This window comes from Amyelois transitella, chromosome 26 (assembly GCF_032362555.1).
Source record: "Amyelois transitella isolate CPQ chromosome 26, ilAmyTran1.1, whole genome shotgun sequence".
Lineage (NCBI taxonomy): Eukaryota > Metazoa > Arthropoda > Insecta > Lepidoptera > Pyralidae > Amyelois > Amyelois transitella.
Window position 1 is genome coordinate 7,180,067 of NC_083529.1, and position 18,689 is coordinate 7,198,755.

The window sequence follows — 18,689 nt, forward strand, 5'->3', positions numbered from 1 at the left end:
CCCGCAAGGGAGATAGACGTGACCATATGTATGTATGTATGTATGTACTTATATAGATAAACATCCAAGACCCAGGCCAATCAGAAAAAGTTCTTTTCTCATCATGCCCTGACCGGGATTCGAACCCGGGACCTCCGGTGTCACAAAAAAGCGTACTACCGCTGCGCCACAGAGGCCGTCAATGTTTATTAAATTTCTTATTTACATGCAGTTATTTACTCAATCAAATTTATTAGGACTCAGACATAATAAGCTTCAAGTTTAAGGCCCAGTTCCGAAGATTCCGTTCAACGACAGATTTTTCAGCGTCGCGTAACCATGCGTATTATCACGTCTCTATCCCTCACGGGGTTGACGGAGCCAAGTCTTTAAAAGTCTCGAAGGTCGTGTTCCGCTGCGTAATTATAGAACCGAGATCACAGATAGTACACAGTATATAAAGATAGTAGTAGTATTTAAATGGTGACAGGTTGCCCATCGCCTAAATAAAGAATCCCAAGTTTGTTAGTCACCTTTTACGACATCCATGGGAAAGAAATGCCCTCTGCATTTCTTTCCCATGGATTTCCTATTTAAAAGTGTCGGGAAATCACAGATAGTGACAGTTTGAAAGCCCAAAAGGTCACTTTCAGCGGCTTCATGATAGAATCGAGATCATATATATGTTATACTCATAATACTTAATTCATTTTAATTCTGACGTCTCGTTCAACAGCGCACCTTAACCCCCCTCCACACCGCGCATGCGCCGTCACGCCCGCTGTTTGTTGATATCGATATTACGGAGTCTACGAGTGAACTGAGCTGAGATTATATTAATTTTCGTGACTGTGTTGTGATGGATTGCTAAAAAATGGATCTGAGGATACCGTAAGTTCCGTTTTTTCGCTTTTGAGAAGTCATAACCTAAGTTCTCATGCTTTCCTTATAAATGGATGTGGTTTTACGATCCATAAAGGTAACACAAGGTTAGCAAAATTCAGTTTCGTAAAGTTAGATCAAATGAAACGTAATGTTTTAAGGTACGGTCATAGGATCTATCGTAGGACTGGCTATAGGACCCCGGACCCAAGGTCTGGAAAGATCAGGGGGTCGATTCACGAACCTTGGCAAGGCATTCTCAATCTGCCTTTGAGTTTAAAGAAGAATAAAAAGAGAAAGAAATATACTTATTTACATAACACTTTCGGAATCTTAACTTGATTGAATCATTATTGTTGCAGTAGACGAAAGTCCTTTTCCCTTAGTCACGTTCAGAAAATCCAGGGGAAGTAGAAACAGTGGTCATATTCTAAATTGTTGGATATGACACGGTAACGTTTTCAGATCAAAAGGTCTATGTAGCAAAGAAGAAAGAAAGAAAGAAAGAAAAATCTTTATTTGGCGCAAAATGTAACATTAGAAGAGGTTAGGTATAATAGAAAATAAGTTGTACCTACAGCTATCCTTTTATCAATAAATGATTAGTTTAGTATTGTATATGTGATTGTGTACCTAGTTGAATGAGATGGCGGGGCATTCAATCACGCGACTAAGCAACCATGAAATACAATTAAGAACTCAAAACTTTGCGACTGCTGCGTCATCTTCGACCTTATTTCCAAAAAGTCAAAATCCGTTCATCCGTTTTGGAGGCACGTTGTCAGAGAAACACACACAGACAGCAGTTTTAGCTTCGGTGTTAAGCACAGTACCTAGGTTGCACCTAGCCTTGCCTAAGTGAAATATCTCAATAATGTCACCTTCTAATCAGTAACTAAGTATATCAATTTAGGTGAATTACCCACATTGTATTGAGAAGAAAACAAGTAAATCAAGTGATATGTGCTAACCTACACAATTATATCTGACCTCCACCTAATTATAAAGATACAATGTGAGTTCATTTCCCTTAGATAAAGACTTTAGTGTCTGCATTACGTAAAATAATTCATACTTACTTAGTCGTAAATCGGAGTATGTTTGTGAATTGTGATGTTTTTTTCATTTCGAAAGGATGAATAAAAGCAGGTTGACTAAGCACATGGAGAGTGTGGATGGAAAAGTTGGAGTGGGACGGCCTAGGCGAACGTACCTTAATCAAATTACGGACGTCCTGGCAAAAGGTTTAGACAATGGAATTTAGAACAGATTGCTGGCCCATCTCCTTGTAGGACAAGAAGAATCCCAAGTTTATAAGCCTTTATGGAGTGGTCCTATTGTAACGTGCCGGGAAACACACGGCACAAAAAAAAAACCTTGTTTCGTCAATTACAAATTATTAGATTCTTAAGGATCTATTTCTAAAGTGAATACCTTTTAACACATCACAGTCGACTGAATAGGTCATTACTTGTATCTATGTTAAACTGCATTTACTGCAACAACTGCTTGCAACTAGTTTCAAAAAGGTGCAGACACACTATATTCGCATGATTAACCGAGCTAACCCTAGCCAGCCATTCTTATAAAGTAAAAAAACTTAATACCTAGGTACCTAGAACTTTTTAGCGGGAACCCAAACGTCATATCATTCGTGCTGTAATATATTTTTTTTTTCAAAATATGTCGTCGTTTTATTAATGATTTTCAAATGTGGAATGTTGATTATTAAGGGTTACTGGACATGCAAAAGTGCATAAGTATTGCAAAAGTGTTACAATAACGAATTTAGTGACTTTTGATGTTGTCCCAAAAAGTCCCGAGAATGGGCGAAGTAAATCACCCATAATACGATGAATAATCTGTAACTGACTAAAACAAGACACTGGCAAAAATTAATCCATGAAAAAGTTGATAGCCAAAACGAAATAAAAAAAAAACAGAGTTAATTTGTGCGTGCTAAGCGTGCGTGCAGGTGTGACCACACCTTTACACCAGTACCACTCATAACAAGTAGAGTGTAAATGGGCAAGGAACTCGGTAGTTCTGTGTAAGGGCTAAACCACACGGGCGGCGCGGCGCCGCACCGCAAGCCATTTCGCCGCGCTGGCGACCACACGGGCAGAGCGGCGTCGCAACGATCTACGGAGCCGCGGCGGCGCCGCAGCGGTAGCATAATGAGGGGTTGTCCATCGCTACGTACGAGCCAAACCACACGGGCGGCGCGGCTGCGGCGCGGCGCCTGAGCGGCGCCGCTGCGGTTTTCTACATACAAAAATGCATTGTAGCCACATGGCGCCGTGCGGTGTGCTCCGGCGCCGCACCGCGCGCGCATCGGATTCGAGACGAGGCGGGGAGGGGTGTAAGCAGAGCGGTGCCGGAGCGGCGCCGCAGTTGTTTGTTTGCGCAGCATAGGGAAGGACGCATGCTGGATTAAGTACGATCACGTAACCTGTACCTATTAAAATGAGTACCAGTGATGAGGAAAATATTGACATGGACTACCTCATTTCTTTAGTTCAAGAACGGGAAGTACTGTGGGATAAGTTTCATGTGGATTTTAAAAACAATAATTTAAAAGCGAAGGCATGGGCAGATGTTACAAAAAATTTATTTCCAGAATATGATAGCTACGCTCCCGATCGAAAGAACAAAATTGGTGAGTCCTTATTTTTCTTCATACTAGTAACATGACTAAATTTTCTTTAATTGCCACTTCAAAGATCCTGTGCTGCTCATAAAATAGTTTGCAAATTCATTTCTAATGCCATTAGCTGCTGTCAATTCTTCATTTTGGGGTTGGAGAGAGTGAAACTCATCACAAATTATCGCCAATTTATCTTTTTGACGAACACCTTCCCGATCGGCCACAAAATTATGTAGGACACAACATGCTTTTACAATGGCAGTAGCAAAATCATAGGATACGTTTATCGGTCTGTGAAAAATGCGCCATTTGTTTGCCATGATTCCAAAAGCACATTCGACATATCTTCTTGCCCTGCTAAGACGATAATTGAATACCATCTGTATTACATCGAGATTTTTACCACCATAAGGACGCATAACATGTTTGCTTAATCCAAAAGCTTCGTCACCCACTAACACATATGGGATTGGTCTATTAAAACCACATAGTGGCTGGGGATCAGGCAATGGCAGCTTCTCGCAAATCATTAACTCGTACAGTTTTGAGTTTTGAAAAACAGTTGAATCGCACTCTTTTCCGTATGCGCCAATATCGACAAAAGTAAATTTATAGTTAGAGTCCACAACAGCTAGCAACACCATAGAAAAAAAAGATTTGTAATTAAAAAAGAGGGAGCCACTATTAGCAGGATTACACATGCGTATATGCTTTCCGTCGATGGCCCCGATGCAATGAGGAAAATTTGCTCTGACATCAAAATCAGATGCTATTTTTTGGAATCGGTCTGTTGTCAGTTCAGGGATGTTGTCACGAAGAAGATGTTTCCATATAGCTTCGCATACTCTCAATATCATACATGCAATCGTAGATTTCCCCCGTTTAAATTTGAATTCTAAATCTTGAATCGTATTTCCACTTCCTAGGTACCTGTAAAAAAAAAAATTAAGATTATTAGGACGACTAGTGCAGCGAAACTAGCGCCACCCGTCTATTTGTTCTTTTTCTTTCTGATCACATCATATTTTAAAAATCTAATTCCATAGTGCCCTAGTAAATGACTCATAGTATTTTTCGTATCAATTTCACAATTTTTCCTTTCAAAACCGCCGAGAAAAATTGATTATCGCCAAAAGTGGCCACTTTCGGCAGTAATCAATTTTTCTCTGAATTTACCGAAGGAAAAATGTGAAATTTATACCAAAAATACTATGAGTCATTTACTAGGGCACTATCGAATTAGATTTGTATAATATGATGTAATCAGAAAGAAAAAGAATAAATAGACGGGTGGCGCTAGTTTCGCTTCACTCTTCGTCTATAAAACAGTACTCACTCAGGGGTAGATGCTTATACAAAATTATATGTTTTTAAATCACCCCTTGAAAGTGACCACATACTGGTAGTTTGTAGTCACTTTTTAGAGGTGATTCAAAATTCGGCAATATTTTCCCTTATATTTATGAAATGCATTTCTGAAGTATTCGATTTAAGGCTCTAGTTACGCATCTATAGGACCTTAAAAAAAGACGCGATGAACCTACAAATATACATGTAATATTTGATTTTCATTTCAGGTAATACTGTTGTGAAAAAGTGGAAAAATGTCAAAGACACCTTTTTCAAACATTTGAAAAAAATTAAAGAAGCCTCGAGATCCGGCTCAGCCGCTAAAAAGCTTGCAAAATATCATTATTACAATCAGCTATTATTTTTAACCAAAATAGCACAGAATGCCACGGACGATAGTTTAAACTTAGCTGATGAATCGACCATGTGTTCTACAGATGATGTTCCTGTTCCTGGGCCGTCCCGCTATGTTCCTGTCACCCGGAAGAGAACATTACAATTGGATGATTTTGAAAAAGATACATTAGAAGCATTAAAAGCTCCTAAGGAGAAGGAGAATCGCCACTTGTCCTTTTTTAAAGGCATACTGCCATCTATAGAAGATTTTACCGAACTTCAGACCCTGACTTTCCAAACAAAAGTTTTACAACTAATCACGGAAATGCGCTATGGACAATCGACTCCACATTCGTCCTTTGCGTTTGAAGAGCAATTATCACACGGGTATCAAACCCGAAATTACCAAAGTACGGGTACGTACAGTTCAATAAACTCAAATTCTGCTGTATTTCAATCTCCAAATCAAGGTTCTGAAGTGTCTCAAAATAGCGAAGAGATTGAATATGACTTTGCAAACATGTAAGTGATAATATTGCCCTGAAGTTGATTTGAAAATCTATTATAATATATAAAACAAAGTCGTGTGTGTTACACCATTTGTACTTAACTCGAATAAAGCAAGTTGAAAAAATAAAAGATTTTCATTACTTACCTCAAAGTGATACCCAACATTTCTATTGGCTCCACTGGATTCCTCATATTAGTATATTGTTTCCGTATATGTGGCTCTAAGGATTGCAATAAACCTTCAAAAGTGGATACGCTCATTCGAAAAAAATTGTAAAACCTCTTTTCGTCTAAAACTAACTCTTGATATTCTTTAAAGAAAAAAAGTCCGTCACTATTCCTCAAGGCTATAAATGGACTGATCCAGTGTTTTCGTATGATTCTACGTCGATTTCTTCGGTGGCGAAGTAATAAGAGCAGCAGCACACGTCTAAGCATGTACTCGTAACTGCGGACGTGACAGGGTGGGCATTAGGCAACAGTTTCACCTACTTATTTTTTGCCTATGAGTAGGTAATAGTGCCGTGTGGTTCCCGGCACCAACACATGAAAGAATAGGACCACTCCACCTCTTTCCCATGGATGTCGTTAGACCACTAAGGGATAGGCTTACAAACTTGGGTTTCTTTTTTAGGCGAAGGGCTAGCAACCTGTCACTATTTGAAACACAATTCTATCATTAAGCCAAATAGCTGAAAGTGGCCATTCAGTCTTTTCAAGACTGTTGGCTCTGTCTACCCCACAAGGGATATATGTATGTATGTAAGTAATAGTGAGAGACTTGTTGACTGGAAGAGATTGCATTTACGATAAGTCCGCCTTTGTACCGTCTCTGTCTGTTTGGTGCTGTTTTGTATGTTTTACACTTATGGTGCAATGAAGAGTTTTATCTATCTACATATTTGCAAGCTCGATCGCAATTTCAGGTGCTCTTGACAAGACCTTTTGCTAGAACGTCTCCGTTTTGATCAAGGTACATTCGTCTAGACCTCCCCACTACAACGTTCTCATTCACACTTCACTTGTATATTTGCTTAGTCATATTTGTTATTTTTTACACAAGCAAAGAACACACATAATGTAGTCTCTGCTTACCCCTCTGAAAGAGCGACGTGACTTTATGAATGTACACGTGACGTTTAACCATTACCTTTCAGTTATACGAGACGAAAATCATGCCTTTCTTAATTCCATACAAAACGTCTTTAAGTGTCCATTTAGTTCTACATCACACTTGATCTTTAAATAAATATATATACTGGACAAATTACACAGATTGAGTTAGCCTCGAAGTAAGTTCGAAACTTGTGTTACGAGATACTAACTCAACGCTACTATATTTTTTAATAAATACTTATATAGATAAACATCCAAGACCCAGGCCAATCAGAAAAAGTTCTTTTCTCATCATGCCCTGGCCGGGATTCGAACCCGGGACCTTCGGTGTCGCAGACAAGCGTACTACCGCTGCGCCACAGAGGATCTTTGGATGGACCTCAATAAGTTAGAAAGTATATATTTTAAACAGTTCTTCTTCATTCCAGAATGCAGCCGCCAACAGTCCGCCCCTGGCCGTGGCCCGGCTGGGACGCGCGTGGGGACCTCCTGGACCGCTACCAAAGGCGACGGTTCAGGTTTGTTTTGCATTATCAAACTTATTGGAAGACAAAGAACAGATACCACGGGGCTAGCAGACGGTAAGTTTGGGTAGATGAAATACAATGACGGCACGAAGGTTGAGGCTGCATCAATGATGTTTAATTTTAGCCCGGGTAAGTTTCATATGAGAATTTTTAGGGAGTTTTTTGGTAGAAAGGAAGCCTGTACTTCCAGAGGATAGTTTTTACTCTGTGCTTCTTCTAATTTGTTTTTCTTCAAATTCTAGTAGAAATTGAGTCATTGAAGTTAGAATTACTGCTTTAATACGAAATAACTGTAAGTACCCGTGATTTTTGAACGTATAACTTAACGCGGCCTTTCAGCTCTGTCTATCCTTCAAGGGACATAGACGTGATTATAAGTATGTACATATGTATGTTAGTCCCTAGTTCAATATTTACTTTATGCCTTATAATGTATCTTCAATGTGCTTCAGGTTGACGCTTCACGATTTAGCTGAACTCAGAAACATGCACGATGCAACCAGAGGACTAAACATCGACTGGAACCATCTGCCAAGGCAGGAGATAGCTGTGTACGTGCCTAAGAACTTGAAACATTTAATCAGGTAATTTGGAAAATAGTACTGATTTTCCTAAGGCTTTTGATTAAGTTTTGCGCTGTAATTGTTACCGATTATGTTCTCCGTTGCATTCATTAATACTGTTCGTATATTATGTCAAAGATTTAATGACATCAGCATAAAATACACATTGCAAATTGTCGAAAATGCCTTAATCACGTCCTAATTTATATGACAGATAAAAAGGCATTCTACAAGGGTATATGTTAGTCCCAACACTTTTTGTTACACTTATACTAAAGTATGTTACAGCTGGGCATATGTATATTTGGGATCTATTTTGAGAATACACAGTTCTAGTAGCAATACATTTTCACATTTCAGACTAGACTCATCAAACTCAGCGCGGGGTACAGGCCTGAATTACCAGGACGGGTCATGGCCCCCCATTCCTCCGACAGGGCGTACTTCTAAAGGATTCAGCCTGTTTGGTGGAGAGGACTGGAAGCTGCCAGATTTAAAAGTAATTGCATGATCAGATTGCTGATCTATTAGATTTATACTGCCTGCACTGTGGTCGCCTTCCGCACTAAGTCAGCCTTGTTATATTTTTGTGTTCGTTTTCGTACTGATGTAAAGGGCTCTAATAATTTTGGTTTTTTTTTTATTCAATTACACATTTCCAATAGTGGAAAATTGGCAAATTATGACGACAGACGAATATTATTTAAAACCAAAAGAATAAGACAAAACTTGCATCTAAATATTAATATCTCTCATCTCATCTGTTCTGTATTTTACGACAAATATTCCATTAATTCTACCGTGACTCGATTGCATGTAATTGTCGGTCTGTACCTTATGAAACACGAACGCTGGCCATAACGAATTATGTAAGGTAGTTGGGTACAGGAATTAATTAAAATGTTTCAAACGAATGTGTTCGTTGGATATGTAAGAACTGACAGTGTCGCCCTTATTACCTATATAATATAGATAATGGATAGATAACACTAGATGCTCTCTCTCATCTTTGTGTGTTCCTATTTGCACCCTCTTCCAGTATGCTTGGGGTCCACTTTTCCACTTTATTCAAATAGTGGCTGGTTGGTAGCCCATCGCCTATAAGAAGAATCCCACGTTTATGAGCCTATCCCTAAGTCTTATTATAAAATTAATTGCAAAAATTATATTATGCCTTAATGTAATTTATTATTGCCGTAATTTGTTGGTGCCGTGTGGTTCCCGGCACAAATATAAAAAAGAATAGGATCACTCCATCTCTTTCCCGTGGATGTCGTTAAAGGCGACTATGGGATATACTTATAAACTTGGGATTCTTCATTTAGGCGATTGGCTAGCAACCTGTCACTATTTGAATCTCAATTCTATCAGTAAACCAAACAGCTCAATCTGGCCTCTCAGTTTTTCAAGACTGTTGGCTCTGTCTACCCCGCAAGTGATAAAGACGTGACTATATGTATGTATGCATGTATTTACAGTTGTCAGCCCTAAATGCAATACGGTATCAGACGCGTCAAAGACACCGCTATCGGGGTCTGCTGATTTACTGTTATCGATAAGGTTATCAAGATGTTGCTGTACATATATTTGTATTCCAGCACCTAAGACTGCAGCCGCTAGCGTCCCCGCCGCGCGCGGAGCCGCCGCGGGCGCACGCGCGCCACTGGGAGGGCGCGGCGCGCGCGTGGGCGGGCGGCGCGCTCATACTGCTCGCCGTCGTGCTCATCGTCAGAGCCCTCGAGAACTGTGTTCACAGGAAGTTCTTTAAAAGTATGTATGTGGTGATATAACTACGTCACACGCCATCAGCGAATCACGGCAAAGCTTGCTGCGTCATCAGCCAATAGCAACGGAGATTGTAAAAAGCGCAAGCAGTGTTTCAACGGATCAGGGCATAAGTATAATTGACACTGTTTAGCTAACATTTATTAGCTAGAGAAGAAGATTATCTATGTAACACTTGATAGCTATAACTCCATGGATAGTAAGTCAATGGAGGTCTTCGAATCTGCATACTGCCTGCAATCTGGGAATCAAATCGGAAATAAAATGGTAATAGAAAAAAAATAAAATGGAGTAAATGAAGAGACTTTATGTATGTGAATAAATAAGGCGAAAAAAAGTGTGGGGGATCGTAGCAAATGGAAATATCTGCATTATGTAGTCATACTGCTGGCTTTAAGTGATTCACATCGGGTATATAATTTTAAACTTTATCAATAACTGTAAAAATATTTCTCTTGTTTTAGCGAGAAGACGACAATCAGAAGAGTGGCCCACACCAAACGTTCTTGCTACTAGTCGTAAGTATATCTTCATAGTTCATTTATAATTTATTTTTTATTTATTTATCATCACACGTATTAGAATACAACTTAGTTCATACAAGAAAATGAGGAATCAGATCTGGGTATATGTATATTCGAGAAATGAGATTACATTCCGCTGTTTTATTGAGATTCGAATAAGTAGTTAATAATTTGTAGGCATATTTGTTATAATATTTATATTATTTTTGTTTCAGATCGACACATTCACGATTTAGATCTGTCGTCGTCACCTCGAATGGAAGATTCAGACGTTCTACATTCAGAAGTCAACCAAGATACATTCAGCAATGACCTTCCACCGCCATACTCCGAATGTGCCAACGGAGCCAATACTGATGCCAACAAATATATTGGCCCAGAAGAACCACCGCCTCCGTATTCAGCCTGTTACGTAGCGTACTCCAACCCCAAAGATGGAGTGCCTTCTGTGCATTTCTTAAACAGACGAAGAGAAATCATTTACGAAAACAGACTCGATGCTGGACATTCAAGTAGTATGCCTGATATTAATCTTCAGAACGCTGATAACACTGCCAAAGAAAGTGACGGTTGTGATAATTCTAAAACAGAATTGGTTTTCGAAAATGGGAGGGTCATTGCAAGGGATTGCAATAATGTGAATAGTGAAAGTAATACTCCAGTTGATAGAAATGAGTGTGTCGTGAATATTAGTGATGCAGGTTCATCCGACGTACCTGATAGGTCAAGTCTTCAAGTATAGAAATATAAAACTAAGTATAAACGTAGAGTAACGTTATTTTTGTACGTTGTTTTCATATAGACCAGTATTTGATCTCTAAACGCATATTATAAGGTATTTTATAGTCCCAAGCCTGTAGAGTCAGTAAGTTGTAATCTTTAGATGATTTTTGTAATTTTGTAGTCATAAAGATTTTGACACCATAAGTAGCTGTAGAAATCACGAACCAAGCAGTAGTTGTAGCTGCAGATGGAAATGGAATATGAGCAATATATTAGTTGAATAGGTACTTTTGTAATTAAATTAAAATAAACTGTTAAACAAAGACAAATTACCACACAACGAAAACAATTAATTAAACATCGTAACTATTTTAAGTAGTATCAGCTAGTTGAATTTTGAATTATACTTTTTTGTCAATCCTCGAATACCTACTCAATGGATCTCTGCTTCGTAATATTTTTAAAATAAAAAAAACATAATTTACCACTGTATTTTATTTATTACATCTACATCAATAAATACAAGCCTAGACTTTATATGTCTTAAATTAATTATGTCTACTAGTAAATAAATAATAAATGCACTTTGAGCTCAATTAAAATCAAAAATTTACCAACGATTAAGATTTCTAATGCCCAAATGGCAAAAAGCACGAAGTAATTATCTTATTTGTAACTGTTATGAAGTACAAATGTCAAATATAAGTGTGTATTTAGCTAATATACATAAAAAAACTATATCGTCTTAAATCTCTTGCTCGAAAAAGCCATATAAATTCAATCCTCAAACAATTAGTAGGTACAATAAAATTTTAACACATCTTCTGCTAAGTGGCTCATTTACAATTCTTGTTTATAAATTACCAGCACTTTCTACCCATAATTCCAATAAAAGATTTAAAAGGTGCGATCTTAAAATTACGTTCCAAATTATCTATAGAATACTTGTTACAATCTTAAGAGATCTCTTTTCTCCTTTCATTAAATATATAGTTTTGGTACTCTATACCTTATTCATAAAAGATATAGTTAATAGTAAATTATAACAATATTAAGTCCTTATAAATTGTGCCCTACAGTCTTTTACACAACATTCATAAATAGCACCAATTAAAGTAAAAGTAATTTTTTGTACAAAATCTATGTACTTATTGTTTTTATATTAAAATGCTTATGTATAAAATGAACGTCGTAAAATTCAATAAAAAAGATAAAGATACAATTTAAAACAAAATAATATTTTTTACTTAACCGTCGTAAGTATTCATTGTAAGATCTATCTAATGATTATAACTAACTAGCAGTCCATAGTTTCTTTATCATCGAGAAACCCAAAACATTGACAAATAATTTTGTAAAGACATAATTATATTGTTTTTGGAATATATATCAGATATAAATTAATTATTTTTCAAGAAAATTGGTTTTACAAGTATAATTTTGAAATTATTTTTATTTATATGGATGACATAATATTTGTATTGTTAATATTGACGGATCGAACAAGGCGCGTCGTCAAGATTTCTAGTATTCTGAAACTTGTTGCTCTGATAATTTTATTTATTATCTTGTCATTATAATATTTTAGTGTTCTTATGAGTAAAGCTGTAAAACAAAAACAGACAGCTAAAGTTAGCTCACTTTAAATTGATAATCTCCGTTATTATCAGAATTAGCCGGCCAAGGTAAACCATTCTCGCTCCACGCACGCCATTACAGGTCCGCGTTGTGCGCGCGGCGAACGTATTTGGCGAAGTAGTCCGGCCTCCAGCACTTGCACGAGCCGGGGACCAGGAACCAGTCGTAGTACAATCGCACCTGGATCATTAGTACATCATTTTATGAATATTATAATAATACTAGCTCTGCCCGCGACTTCGTCCGCGTGGAATAGTTATTTTGTGCATCATTGAAACCCTCAAGGAGGAATTATCCCCGTTTTTTTTTTCACATTTTCTTCCATTATTTCTTCGCTCCTAATAGTTGCAGCGTGATGATAAATGGCCTAAAGCCTTCCTCGATAAATGGTCTATTAAACACAATTTTTTTTTAAATCGAACCAGTAATTCCTGATATTAGCGCGTTCAAACAAACAAACAACCCCCTCAGCTTTGTAATATTAGTATTGATTGTTTAGGGAAGAGGCCTTGATGATTGAATCTTGAACAAAGCTAAGTCATCATGGCGAAAGTTTTTTAAAATATATATTTATGTACATTTATTATGTACAGTTTTTATTTTGTAATTTTATGTGTATATTGTAAATTGTGAGTAGCAAATCAAATAAATGTATCTATCTTAAACAAGGAAAAAAATACGAATAGAACTCAAACTAAGGAGAAATTGATTACTACTTATTTCTAGAGAACTTTCTTCCAGTAGGTCCATGGTTTTAGGTAAAGAGTAACCTCAATAATTTATCAATAGAAAGAGGGATAGGACCACTCCATTTCTTTCCCATGGATGTCGTTAAAGGCGAGTAAGGGATAGGCTTATAAACTTTGTCCCTTAGACGACAAGCTAACAACCTGTCACTATATGAATTATGTCACTCAATTGTATCATAACGCCAAACAGCTGAAGGCTCTGCCTGCCCCTCAAGGGATATAGACGTGATTATATGTACCTATGTCAGAAAAAGAAGTTAATTTTAACTGACCTGATAGCATCCCAGTTCATCATGACCATCGCAATGCGGAGGCTTCTCCGAGGCAGGCTCGGCGTCTGTCGGGAGTCCGGCCCGCTTCTGGAGATACTGCTGGTAGTCCTGGTAGAGAAGTTTACTTAAACTGGATTCGTCCCAGAGGTTGATAAAAAAATATAGTATTTAAAAACCAAATTGAAGAAATTTTAAAGTGAAAGATAGTATGGGTAGACTCCCGTCTGACTTCTGCAACCTTTGCAGGGGAACCTAATTCGTATTGGATCATGGTTTCTTTACACATCCAGTTGCCTGAATGTGCAGGTTTGGTCACGATGTTTTCCCTCACTGTAAAAGCATCGGTTAGTATTCAAACTAATGTACATAACTTCGACAATTGTCAATGGTACATGGCCGTGGTATGATTCGAACCTGTGCCTTTATGAGCAACACACGTTTTAACAACGCTCTTTCATTAATTAAGCTAATACCTTTTATCTTATATACAAAATTCTCGTGTCACAACGTTCGTTCCCGTACTCCTCCGAAACGGCTTGATCGATTCTCATGAAATTTTGTGAGCATATTGAGTAGGGCTGAGAATCAGCCAACATCTATTTTTCATACTCCTAAATTACTTAAGCATTAATTATACGGCAAAACGTTTGCCGGGACAGCTAGTCTATATCTATACATATAATAAATCTGTAGAAAGGTCAATTCTGTACATTGAAAATATTGAAAAAATAAATAGCAGGGGGTGTTACTGGATTGATACCAAACACAAAAATGTGATTAAAAAAATTTTTGTCTGTCTGTCTGTATGTTCAGGCATCACGTGAAAACTAACGGTTCGATTTTGATGAAACTTGGTATAATTATACCTTATTATCCTGGGCGTAAAATAGGATACTTTTTATTCCGAAAAAATACGAAGAAAAAAAAATCTTAATTTTTCAGTTTATCCATAGACGTTGTTCTGTAGAACCGCGAACACACGTTGCGTTACCCGCAGTGGATTTAGCGCCGTAACATGTAGCGCCTAAAGTCGGCTTTGGCTTGAACCGTTTGCTGCACAAGCGGGCCGCTACTAATTACTATGAAAAAAATACTACATAGCTACATTAATTCCCATTAAGCTGAAAATGAGTATAATTATTTAAAACACAATCAAAAGCATTATTTCAAAATTCCCCATGATTCCGGTTTAAGGAAAAAAATTTACTCACTGTCAAAGGTAAAAAATGGGTGTATCGCAATTTTCTTTAAAACGGTAAGTTTTTCAAATCGGAAAACTACCTCAGACATAAATTGTAGATCATAAAGTTATCTATAAAAAAGGTATCAATATTTTTTTTCAACAAAGCTACCGTTTCTGTGATATAACGATGCAAAAAGTTGCAAGCGTCATAATATGCATCCGTTTCCTTGCCACCTCTGAAGTAGTGTACTATTAGCCCATTTTTTTTAACATTTTTATTATTAAACTTGAAAAAGTCTGAAATAGGTTAGAATAAACACGTGTTTTCACTACGCAGTGGCACTCAAGACTAACTTTCGCATTTATTATTTAAAAAAAAAATAGAATTACCCTAAGTGAAGAAAATCATCTTAGGACAATAATAGAGATTACAATTATCAAATTCAATGCAATAATCAAATTAAAACTAAAACTACTCATAAAAAGAAAGAAAAAAGATGACTACAAACTAAAATTTAATTTATAAATTGTACAGTCCTTGCATAGCATCAACATGCGGGAATGTGCCCAGAAGGCTGGCAGCATTGCCAATTCGAATGGCAATGCTGATTCTCTGAGCCAGATAATTTCCAGCCCTCCGGTCAAGAGATACCTCAATTAGCTTTTTCGACAATTGTCGGAAAAGCTGATGGGCAGATAGGCCCCCCGGTCCCAGAGTTTCTACCCCAAAAGGTTCAAAAGTATAGATATTACTGATAACTACATACATACATAAAATCACGCCTCTTTCCCGGAGGGGTAGGCAGAGACTACCTCTTTCCACTTGCCACGATCCCTGCATACTTCCATTGCTTCATCTACATTCATAACTCTCTTCATGCAAGCTCGGTGGTTTCGGGTACTTTTGACCTGACCCTTTACCAGTACGTCCTTAATTTGATCAAGATATGTTCGTCTAGGTCTTCCCACCCCGACCTTTCCCTCCACACTCTCCATGTATATCTGCTTAGTCAACCTGTTTTCATTCATCCTCTCCACATGACCGAACCATCTCAACATACCCTTTTCTATTCCTGTAACTACATCTTCTTTCACATCACAACATTCCCTTATCACACTGTTCCTTATCCGGTCACTCAATTTCACACCCAACATACTCCTTAACGCTCTCATTTCCACTGCATTTATTCTGCTTTCGTGCTTCTTTTGCCATACCCAACTTTCACTCCCATACATTAATGTCGGGACCAACACGCCCCTGTGCACAGCCAGTCGAGCCTTTTTGGATAGTTTCTGACTGCTCATAAAGGCATGCAAAGCTCCATTCACCATGTTCCCCGCGTTCACTCTCCTTTCAATATCACTATCACACTTGCCATCTGATGTAAACTTTGATCCCGATAACTACATATTTGCGCCTTTTGAGGTTTTTTGCCTCATTTGAACGGCCTTAGATTTAGTAACCTGAAGATGACACGGCGCAAGTGTGTCGACACAAGTAGCATCCCACACCAAAGGCCGCCCCAATCTCCAGGGTACCAAAGTCATACCATCCGGTCTCTTGGCATCATCCCGAGCCAGACCGTTTGGTTCTAGGAGGATTATATCATTTAGGGCGGCATGGCGCCCTAAACGGCCGGCACTCCTAGGGCATGAGAGGCCGTGGTGTCCATAGCCGACAACGGTATCCCCGCAAGGACAACTATTATTAAAGACTAACGGTATTTCATGTGTTGAGCATTCTGAGATAAAGCAGCTAAACTACCCTAGCCACGTACACAATTAAACAGAGAGACAGATGTTGTCTCAAGGTTTCACTACAGTATAAATGAAGGGACTGGGTTTCATTATACTTATGTATATTTTATATTTTGAATTCAAGTTAAAATTACCGACAGAACAATATTTTTACTTATATTACTGCTACATAGAGTATATACGAGACGTGCTTATGCTATGCATATTATGACGCTTGCAACTTTTTGCATTGTAATGTCTCAGAAACGGTAGCTTTATTGAAAAAAAAATATTGATTCCTTTTTATAGATATCTTTATGATCTACAATCTATGTCTGAGGTAATTTTCCTATAAAACTTACCGTTTTGAAGAAAATCGTGAAAATCCCATTTTCTTTCCTTTGACCTTGGGTATTTTTTTTCCTTAAACCGGAATCATGGGGAATTTTGAAATAATGCTTTTGATTGTGTTTTAAACAATTATACTCATTTTCAGCTTGATGGGAATTAATGTAGCTTCATTCCTATTTTTTGGTCTAAATTGACCGGACTGAAAATAAAATGGAGAAATAAACCATCTACGCGAAGACCGACATCCGCGCGGACGGAGTCGCGGGGGAAAGCTAGTAAGTAAATAAATGTAAGGAAACGTTGCATACATACATACATACATAAAATCCCGCCTCTTTCCCGGAGGGGTAGGCAGAGATTACCTCTTTCCACTTGCCACGATCTCTGCATATTTCCTTCGCTTCATCCACAATGCAAAACGTTGCAATAAAATGTAATTGTGTGTAACGCCATCTACTCGTGTCGGAGCGGTACCTGCGCGTGCGGCGCGGCGGCGGGGTAGTGCAGCTCGGCCACCAGCAGCGACACCCAGCGCGGCGAGCTCAGGCAGCCGCCCTCCAGGTAGTGGCAGCGCGACTGCATGCATCTGGTGCACAGCATCATTACTTTACATCACACCTCTTTCCAGGAGAGGTTGATACTATTTATAAATAATATGTAGCGGGAGCGATGATTTGATTAGGCTTGTGGCGTCATCACTTATCTCACACAACATCGACGCTCAGCCAATAGCGGCGAAGAATCTTAATTGCGATTGCAAAGATTTTAAAGATTGAAGCATAAATAAAACCTCCGACTCCACATCGATGGAGCCGTGGTTCCCCAGGTATAACACCAGCCTGGCGGAAGATCTTCCCTCTGGTGGCGGTCGAACCGAATCATATCTCCTGCTAAAGGCTTGAATGCCACCAAAGGAAAGATCTTCCGCCAGGCTGGTGTTGATGCCTCTAATCCGTGAAATCTTTGTTTGCGCGATTTAGACTCTTCGCTGCTATTGGCTGAGCGCGTCATTTTTTTCGCTATGATTGACAGTTGGTGTGTGATATTAGTTATGTAGACATAAATATAGGTATGAAACGTATTATATAAATTATGTATTTAATATAATATTTTTTTAGAATCTATTAAAAGTCGATTTCCTCCTCGCATATTTCATCGTTTGATCATCGAGAGAACCGTTATTATTAAAAAAAATGGCGGTAAACTTTTTTTTTACTCAGCTTACCTGGTGACTTCCACGGTCTGCGTGAAGTACCCCTCGTACGGGATTTGCACCACGTACCGCCACACGCCCTGGTAGTTCCTGGCGAACACCGGCGTGGCGTACTCCACGCGGGCAGGGCACGGAGTTGGCGGGCCCTAGGAAAGCCACGATTGAGATTCAAATTGGGAGAAAGTTTAAGCCGAGAGAAAATTTTCTATGAAAAAGTACCTATACGTTACAAAAACTCAAAAATATAATTAATGTGAATGTGATTGGCAGTTGTGACTTAATGCGTAGAGATGTCGCCACATGAATCAGACCGATCTTCATAGAATTTTGCTTCAACACAAAAATACTAGACTGGACCTTTACTGCATTTATACCTCATATCTGTGTAGGTGGGGAGGCCTGGAGCCGGGATCTTCACGTCTCTCCACGCCGCCAGGCGCAGGGCTCGGCTCGCTATCGCCGTTGAAGGCACGGTACAGCATACAAAATCTACAATGAAAAAGATAAAGGGTAAATGTAACAGATGCATTTTAATAATTATTAATAATAATTTTGATAATTATTCGCCAGTCATTGGTAAAGATACATAACAAAATCGAACAAA

The 18,689-nt window shown here is 38.4% G+C and overlaps 4 protein-coding genes across 4 annotated transcripts in view; 2 read left to right on the plus strand and 2 right to left on the minus strand.

Moving 5' to 3' along the window:
* Positions 1–757: 757 nt before the first annotated feature.
* Positions 758–11,440, plus strand: LOC106141343 (uncharacterized). The gene is made up of 7 exons (XM_013342994.2): positions 758–870; positions 7,249–7,338; positions 7,800–7,931; positions 8,271–8,409; positions 9,509–9,680; positions 10,160–10,213; positions 10,435–11,440. Exons 1-7 carry the CDS (start codon positions 854–856, stop codon positions 10,959–10,961), a joined length of 1,131 nt encoding a protein of 376 aa, XP_013198448.2. The 5' UTR covers positions 758–853; the 3' UTR covers positions 10,962–11,440.
* On the plus strand, positions 3,328–5,850 carry LOC132903453 (uncharacterized). Its single transcript, XM_060951855.1, has 2 exons — positions 3,328–3,520; positions 5,086–5,850. The coding sequence occupies exons 1-2, from the start codon at positions 3,328–3,330 to the stop codon at positions 5,718–5,720; spliced, it is 828 nt and encodes a 275-aa protein (XP_060807838.1). The 3' UTR covers positions 5,721–5,850.
* LOC132903452 (uncharacterized) lies at positions 3,514–5,981 on the minus strand. The gene is made up of 2 exons (XM_060951854.1): positions 5,850–5,981; positions 3,514–4,438 (listed from the first exon to the last, which is right to left on the minus strand). Exons 1-2 carry the CDS (start codon positions 5,963–5,965, stop codon positions 3,556–3,558), a joined length of 999 nt encoding a protein of 332 aa, XP_060807837.1. The 5' UTR covers positions 5,966–5,981; the 3' UTR covers positions 3,514–3,555.
* Positions 11,440–18,689, minus strand: part of LOC106140903 (uncharacterized) — a 37,113-nt gene continuing 29,863 nt past the window's right edge. The window contains exons 6-10 of the mRNA XM_060951699.1: positions 18,460–18,574; positions 18,098–18,231; positions 17,347–17,458; positions 13,602–13,709; positions 11,440–12,760 (exon numbers count right to left, since the gene is read on the minus strand). Of these exons, the coding sequence (XP_060807682.1) occupies positions 12,656–12,760; positions 13,602–13,709; positions 17,347–17,458; positions 18,098–18,231; positions 18,460–18,574 (574 nt within the window). The 3' untranslated portion in view covers positions 11,440–12,655. The remainder of the gene's footprint in view (positions 12,761–13,601; positions 13,710–17,346; positions 17,459–18,097; positions 18,232–18,459; positions 18,575–18,689) is intronic.